Below are 8,971 nucleotides of genomic sequence, written 5' to 3'. Positions count from 1 at the left end.
GCAAAGTCCAATGTCGTATTACCTTTACCTTATCATAATTTGTTTTAAGGTTCAAAAGGGAATTACAAGTAACTAACGACTGTGACAAAATGAAACGAAATTAAGTTGATATTTCTACTGAACACATCTCGGGGGGATAGTGGTGATAGTCTAAGGGAAAGGTATTACATGACTTGCCATGGTATGATTCCCCCTCTTTTATTTTCTTTTTTTTTATTATTATAACAGACGCACAGAAAAGCTTTTCTGGAATTTACTAGGAATAAAAAAAAACAACAATGATTTACTATGGACATTTGATTTTTTTCTTCTGCAGTCATTCCAATTAAACTATTTTTTATTTGGCGCTTGAACCAAATAAAGTAGACACACGGAATGGAAGTTAAAAAGAAAATCAGGCAATGGGAAAAAAAAAGTATAAAAATCGTTAAGAAGAAATATAAATAGCTAAACATGATTAAAAGTCACAAGAAGAAGATCCTACTCTTGGTAATCTCCCATATGGTGGCACTTTGCCAGCAATACAGCGTACCGCTGTATGCTGTCTGAGTTTTAACCAGAGAGGGCGAATATTCCGAGAGGAATTTTCTAAATATTTTTTAATTGAAAAATACGATCGTTGATGACACGTGGGGGAATTTTCCTCGGGGAGAACTTTCCACGGAGGAGAAATTTTTCTTGAGTTTCAGCATATTTGGCTTTAGGCTTTCTGTTGCTATTAGGATGAGGGTAATATTTGTCATTATAGCTACTATTATATTCAGAAAGAGTGTTTATCATGTTTTTTTTTTTCAGGAGGGATCTTCATGCACAATTAGGCCTAGTACTGGTTTTGTGGGTTTGCTGTTATTTTTTGTGAAAATTTTGGCAAACAAGGAAATTTGGCCAGGAATTTATGCTCCTGACAAACTTCAAGATGGTGTCCCTAATTCTACGCAAGCAAATATAAGACAACATGCTTGGTGCTAAAAAAAAACCTAATCAAAGAAAAAAATCGTCAAAAATTTGTATTACAATTTTCCTATTTAATTACATTTATTGACTTTTTGGAAGTTTTTTAAATTAACTTTTCTCTACTTTAGTTTTCTAACTTTTCTACTAAATTAACTTTTCAACGTGTTAATTTGCATGTTATTTTTCATTTTTTTTTTCGAAAAAAAAATGGGGATAAAAATAAAATTGGAGGATAAGTCTATATAGTGCACATGTTACGGCGAAAGACCGAAATCTGATAAATGTGGACACTCACCGGTGAAGGTCCGAAATTCTGTTTCTCTACTAGGATTCAGTCAGCTTTGTCAGTCTCATGCAAGTTTTGCTGGTAAAAGTTTAAGTTAGGTTAGGTTAAATCAGGTTATAAATATCTGAAATGGGTTAAAAACCTAACCTAACCTGTCATCATCAATTCTTACATACTGAAAAAAAACTGACTGGCATAGTAGCTGACTAAATCCAAGGAAAAAAAAAACAGGATTTCGGACATTCACCGGTGACTGTCGATATTCTTCAATTTCAGTCTTTCATGGTAACATATATATAAGACAACTTTATTAGTTTAACTATCCTTAAAATTAATCGTATTGCTCAAGGAGATGATGTCCAAATAGAAATTTGACTGATTTATTTTCCTTCGGTTTGGATGAAATCTTGAATACACATTAATCGAGGCCATTCAGTGTAAGCAAGCGCAGCGCACAATTTGACAAATGAACAGTGAAAGATTTTTTTAAGCATCGCTGAAAGATCGATTCGAATTTTAGAATCAAATACGATATTACCAACTCATTTTTCTTACTATTTGGCAAAAAACATTGGGGAGGGGGCGTCCTGCCTCCCCCATACGTGACGGCCCTGAGTAAAGTGTACAGTGTTTGGCACAAGAAAAGTGAAAGATTTTTTAGAGGTTTTACGAGGTCAAGGTGCAAGAATAGGTTTTGGAAATTAATAAGTCAAGAAGACCCTAAGAATAGGAATAAGTGAAGATGAAAAGGTGATGTTGCGTAATAAGAAGATTGATCAAGTGGACAGATTCAGTCACCAAGGTAGTATCATTAGTTGAGACAGTGGGTACGGTGAAGATATAAAAAGTAGAATAGCCAAGGCACAGTTTTTTTTTTTTTTTACAGTTGAAAAACTGTGTTAGAAAGTATAGAAGAATAGGAAGATAAGGCTGTAAAATAAGATTAGAACATTAGAAGCTAGAGTGATAACAGTGGTCAAGTATGGTTTGAGACGTAGGCGCTCCAAAAAACAGAAGAGGAACAACGAAAGAAGTAAAAAGGGTTTTACTTTGAGAAATATGATATTAAAATTACTCATTAAAATTCAGTGAAAATCGATCTCTAGGCCCGTGATGGGTTGGTTGCTCCGAAAATCTGAACAAATTAAAGCTTAGAGCGAAAAAAGGAAAAATTGGATTAAACATCAAAAGAATGAAGGCTTTTATATATTACGGGGAAAGAGAATGGTATGGGGTTGAACGTACATTCCAAAGAATCTAAAAAATCAATGAAATAGAAAGGCTTTAACTTGCAATAAGGAATAAAGTTAAGATTTACAGGAAAATTATAGAAAAATAAAGAAAATAAGAGTTTCTTGTAACATTAAAATGCGTTGGGAGAAATTTCGCCATTCAGAATAGAATTTTGAAAGGTAGGAGACAAACGAGTATTATGGGTAAAGAGCGGAAAGTTTTAGTTATCTAAATCTGAAATTCAGGGAATAATATTTAAATCTAAAATACAGAAGGTTATTCGGGAATTTATGCCACAATAGTCATATGATTACATAATATAAAGACAATAATAATTTAACTGTTAAGGAGTGGAATTGAATCTTAGCAGGGACAAAAGGAGAAAAATGGTAGTTTAAGGGTATTTTCACCAGAAAGAATACAATTCTGGGGAGAAAGGAAATAACTATTTTTGGCTTAAAACGTGGAATTCTTAGATTTTAGAAGTAAATCAATTACGGGAGGGGGGGGGGGGAGGGTTGCAACTGTCTGAAACATTACAAAACTTTATCATTAGTCCAAACAGTTTTTTAAAAAAAAGGAAATTAATTAAAAAAGAGGCTTTCTGGAAAGAATGTTTTCAAAGAGAAGTATCAAGGGGGTGAGAGGAGGAGAAATAACAAACTAAAACGTGGGCGTAGGACTTCCAAGAGGCGGCCCTTTCTAACATCTATAGAAAATGAGTTTTAAAAATTATGGTGGGGGAATATGGTATAGGGATGTATTCGTATTCCTAAAATTCTGAAAAATAAATGAATAAGGCTTCCCGTGAAGAAGTATGATTCTAAAATTACCATTAAAATTAAGTGAAAAAATAAATTTTAGCCCATAGTGAGTTGGTTCCCCTGAGATTCGGACTAAATTAAAGCTCCGAGTGGAAAACTGACAGAATTAGGGTCCAAATCTCCAGAAAGAAGGCTTTTGAACATTAAAGGGAAAGAGAATGGTATGGCAGTGTACGTATATTCCTGAAAATTTGATTAATACGTGAGGTAGAAACGGATATAGATGAATAAATACGTCTTTAAACAAGTAAAAATTAAATTGAATGGAATTAAGAAACTACTACAAGCAGGAGTGTGGCTACTACCGCCTTTTCCAGCTCCAAGGCGTAAAAGTTCTGAAGCATATTGTGTCATTTGCGTTTTATTGTAAAATGAAATATTGTGTTTTGAATTAGGGTATGTTTAAAGACATATGTGAAAAAAATAACCATAGTCAGGCACGGGACCAGGTGAAAATCCTAAGGGGGCGTATGAGGCAGATCTAGCCTGAAAACAGCTTATGGTGCTGAAAACGCTTTGAAGAATCCTGTAATAATTCAAAATATGGTTTAACGTGTGGATCTAAGTGAAAGTTCTTACTATGTAAAAATGAAATGGGAAGAATCTGACTTGAAAAACTTGTATCAACACTATTTGTTCTCATATATTTTCTAATTCAAGCGATGTCCTTGCATCTTGCCAAATTATCGTGCAGATTGAAAAAACTGTTGTTTCAAACTTCCATTTTTTTCTAACTTTAAAAAACTATGCATTAAATCTTTACTCTGGTTTTTCAAACACAAATAAGCAGACTTTAAGCAATTTTGGTTGTATATGCAAATGTAACCATAATGCGTCTTTAGCATAACATAACTAAGAGGTGTCGTGCACTAGTTCATTTCACACACAAAACTTAAAGGTTGCATACAACAAAACGAACTCACCGAATTCCGTTGTTTATTTGCTGCAGAGGAAAATAATTATATTAATAAACTACTTATGAAAAAAAGACTTAGCTAAAATAGAGTTTTAACTTCCAAAAAAAAGGGAACAGTGTGTCCACCAATATTGTTTACACAGACATCGTTATCATGGTTAAAAAAAATGTCTATTTGTAAAAAGCTACCATTTGTGGGTGATTCAGGAATGGTATCTGTTATTTCGATTAGTCTAATAGTGTCCAAAAACAACAATAAATTATTAAGAGTGAGACACATCGCTTGATGGGTTCTAAAGAAAAAATGACTTTTGGTATCTTGTAGCTCCTTTGATTATGTGGCCATTACCCAGGTAATATGGTTTGGTTTTCATAGTTTCATATACAAGATGATGTCATATTGGGTATGATGTCATATTGGAGTGATGCTTGATTCCTTGGGATTCGTTCTTCCCTAGACTACTTTTTTTTACTATTTTTCAAACAACATGAAAACCCAATGAGACATAATACACAGGAAAAATTCCTCGGCTTTTTCTTAACAGGAATCAGTAAAGAACAAGCTATGTTGTGATTGCTTTTACCCAAGGCGTCATTTAAAATACTACGATTGTGACCTCATTCACCACGTTGTATACGAAGGTTCAGTTTTTTTTTGTCAAATAAGTGATTTTATTTTAGATATTGTGTTTTATTAATATCAAAAGACATTAGATGTAGCAATTTCCTTACATTGAGCCCTTAAACAGCTCTCATGATTTTACAGTGCCCCACTAACCGCGGAGAAGGAAAAAAAAAATGCTTCCCACGCAAAAAAAAGTGATTTTCATTACTGCTCAAGTCAAAGGTTTTTCCCTTTGGCTCAAGCAAAGACTATAATTTTCTATATTTCGGCCAAGACGACTCCAATGGCACACTTTTTATTTCGATTCAACACAATTTTGAGGAGTTTCAGACTATTTTTTTTTACTATTGGCCATATTCGTCTTTTTTTAAGGTTGCAGCTACTCTTGCAATCATTATGTTAGACCGTAGGTTTTCTAATCATATATCACACACAGGAAAAACCCTTCGGCTTAATCTTTGTTTGAATTTGGTAGAGAACAAACCAAAGAGGACTAGGCAACTGAATTACCTAAAATATGACGTCATACCCCAGAAAACCAATTTCAAAAGATACGTGTGTTATATTATCTCTTGTCAAAAGATAAATGTGTTATATCATCTTGTATATGAAGATTTAGCTTTTTGCCAAAAATTACATTATACTTTAAATGTTATGTTTCGTTAATTACTAAAGACACTATATATATAGCGATTTCCTTTCAAACGGTATTCCAGCTCTCTAAGCTATTCCAGTTCCCCTTAGAAGTAAAAAGGAAAAAAAAAGGGAAAAAGAGGACATGTCAGTACAACAAATGCAAAAAGGTGACTTTCCTTGCTCTTAAATTTGGGGGGGGGGGGTGGCTCCAATTTTGATGCATGGGATTTCTCGCAATGGCGATTCTAATGGTAAATTTTGGTTTCAACTCGACACCTTTTGTGAGGGGTCGAAAGCTGTTTTCAAAATTCCCATAATTTGGTTTTGAAAATACCATTATCGACGTTGTAGCGGTAGCTGCAACCAAGTAAAGGGCGGGCCTTGGCTAATAGTAATCCTAAATCTTATTTAGACTAATCGAAATAGTAATTGCAATTCCTAGATCAGCCCTAAATAGCAATTTTTTTGGACTAGGTATTTTTTTAGACAATTTTTGATTTTTGGTTACTATAGGCCGTGGTTCGGTTTTTACTAGATTGCACCTATCGCTGCAACTATTACAAATTATTCAATGGCAAATTGATAAAAATCCTCAAAAAGTGAGACGCAATGTTCAGTGAAAATTGGTTAGGTATAAACTATATGCCAGTACCGTGCAAACTATGGGCTTCTATTATATTACACCGGTTATGAGACGCACCAGCTACACATCTGCGAGAAGCGTAGCCTAGTCTTAGAACCGTATTTCACGCTCTGATTTAGCATTTGTACTTAGGATACTTGTAGAGGAATCAAAAGAGTGGAACAGCAAGCTATACCTACTATTTATTGACTTCAAAAAGGCGTCTGAATCAGTTGACCGAGAATGCTTGTGAAGTCCTCAAGTATTATGAGGTGCTAGAAAAACTAGTGAGCAAGATTATGTTCCTCTACGAAGGATTGAGTGTTGCGATAAAACCGAGAATGCCACAACTAGATTTAAGTAAGCAACCCTCTGAATTAGAATTCGCAGGTGACACAGTCTTGCTTGAAGATTCTTAACAGAGGTTGCAGCTGCGACTTGAAACAATTATAGAAATGCAAACCGTTGGGCCAATCTCGATGTTGACAAATCAAAAAGCATTTCCATCACAAGCTAACCACCTGTTCTGCATTGCAAGAATAAGAATCTAGAACAGGTCAATGAGTTCAAATACCAGGGTAACTGAACCAATTACGATGGTGAAATAATGACCAAAATTGAGCGCTGTATTGGTCAGTCAACTGGAACTTTTAATCGGAACCTTACATGGAACACAACAGACTAAAGCCCATTTAAGGAGCAGTGACAGTTCTCTGTGGATGAATCTACGTTTCTTTGGTAGCAATGTGCTATGAAATGAACCAACCAGCTCAAAAAGACAATTCTTGCATTCATATACCTATGGAGTATTTTAAATATAAACTTGGAATATAGTCACTAACTCGGAAATCTGCAGTAAAACGGGCCAGTCTTGCATTACTGCTGTTCTAAGGAAGAAGAGGTGGACATATTTAGGACATGTATTCCATATGAACGAAGCCACCCTCCTACTACGATTAGAAACCAGGCAAAGGAGGAAGACGAGGTCGTCAGAAGAACCCCTTGGGGCGAACTTTTGACCAAGATCTGAAGACAGCAAAAACCTCGTTAATACCTAAATGGAAAGACGTCACCGCTTCGAGACGAGTGGTTAAGCTTCGTCAAGTTTCTATGCGCCACCAATAACTCCAAAGGAACTAATATCAAAGGGGTTCAAGGATAATGTTTTAAGGTAATTAAGACAAATATAAAAAAATACGTATATATGTTTATTAGCTTTCAATTGATCCCTTAAACAGCTCTCCACGATGATGCGGTGTCCCACTGGCGGCAGAGGAAAAAAGAAAAAGAAAACCATCAGTGCTATCCTAAAGGTCCTACCCTAAATGCTAAAATGCGATTTTTCGTTAATTGTGCAAAATGTAATTTAGAATAGAGGGGCTGACAACCTCCGATCTCGGTTTTTTGACAGTGGCAAATCCCATAATATATTTTTCATCTCGGTTTGGCACCATTTTCAAGGGACTACAAGATCCCTTCCGAAATAAATTCGCTGTCAAAAATCACTTATTACCATATTCAATAAACATTAAACGGCAGATTTGTCGCACGAGACATTTTTTATAACGCATTTCCAATTCTTTAATTACTATAGACAATGGTTCACTCTACGAGTTTTCTCTAGGGGAAACCATGGTTTGCTTCCTACAGAAATCTACCTATCTTCATTCTCAGTTGACTCATCTTATTGACTATCTTCATTCTCAGTTGACTCGCTCCAATCCCCTTTGCTATTAATAGGTATTATTAATGTTTCCCTAAATCGCTAGGTATTTTCCCATTGTTAAGACCACCATATCCAGGTTGCGGACTTTGGTCCACCATTGACATATTCATTTGAAAAGTTAAACGTATCTCGGTATTTTGGACGATTATTATCAACAAAATGGTGCTGATCTCACTACTTTCAGAAAAGTTACCTTCATATTAAAACCACAACTTTCATGAAATTTTTTTTGGGGTAAATAAACTTAATATCCTTGATTATCTCTGCCGTTTCTTTACAAGGAGATTGATATTTTTTTGACAGGGGGGGGGGGGAATCTTTTTTAACCCTTTAATAAATTTTCAGTTACTATGGGCTAGATTTCGTGTTTAATAGGTGGCCAATAAGAGAACAATTATGATTAGCTTGGACACCCTTGAAAATACCGAGAAATAACACCCAGAAATGTAAGACCGCTGTACATTTTATATAATTATAATAAAAAAAACGAGGACTCTTTAGCTAAAAAGTCTTCAAATAGACAAACTTACGCAACGCTGACACAAACAAAAAAAGATGTAGGAAAAAAAATATGTACATAAAAAAAAGAAGAATCTTAATTGGACTCTTTAGCCAAATATGTCTTCAAATGGAGAGACTAGCTTACGCATTACTGTAATAAACAATTAAAAAAGAAGTAGAAGAAAAAACTATAAAAGTACAAAAAAAGAAGAAGAATCTTATATCGACTCTTTAGCCAAATTTAGTCGTCAAATAGAAAGACTAACTGATGGAACACTGACATAAACGATTAAAAAAGAAGCAGAAGAACTTACGCATCACTTCTATCAGCTCTTGGTGAATTGGTTCCTGGTTTAAGTCTTCCAATCTTTAGGTCAACACGACCCATTGCTGTTTTCAAGATAGCAGCTGCTTGTTCCTGAGAGGCGTTGCTTAAGTCAATACCATTAACAGACAGAATTTGGTCCCCTTGAATTAATCTTCCGTCAGCTTCAGCCGTTCCACCTTTAACCTGAAAGCGAAGAACTGAGTGCTGAGTAAATACTTCAACGTATAATTACGTTGTGCTACAAATGAACACACACAGTGTCTTTTGATTATACCCCTTCCCGCTCCCCTAAGTAAAAAAAAATTGCGTGAAAACTAATA

At 34.9% G+C, this 8,971-nt stretch overlaps 1 protein-coding gene across 4 annotated transcripts in view; it reads right to left on the bottom strand.

Annotated features, from left to right (window-relative positions):
- The window catches only part of LOC136026265 (multiple PDZ domain protein-like), a 448,978-nt gene that overhangs the window by 6,525 nt on the left and 433,482 nt on the right, over nucleotides 1-8,971 (bottom strand). For 3 of the 4 annotated variants that reach the window (XM_065702652.1, XM_065702654.1, XM_065702653.1), the window contains one exon: nucleotides 8,638-8,834. In XM_065702652.1, the coding sequence (XP_065558724.1) occupies nucleotides 8,638-8,834 (197 nt within the window). Of the gene's footprint in view, nucleotides 1-4,220; nucleotides 4,241-8,637; nucleotides 8,835-8,971 lie in introns of all 4 variants that reach the window. The other variant, XM_065702655.1, reaches the window with a different exon arrangement.

The sequence above is a fragment of the Artemia franciscana genome, chromosome 4 (assembly GCF_032884065.1).
Source record: "Artemia franciscana chromosome 4, ASM3288406v1, whole genome shotgun sequence".
Taxonomy (NCBI): Eukaryota; Metazoa; Arthropoda; class Branchiopoda; order Anostraca; family Artemiidae; genus Artemia; species Artemia franciscana.
Note: the sequence above shows the minus strand (reverse complement) of the source record. Positions and strands in the feature narration are given on the sequence as shown.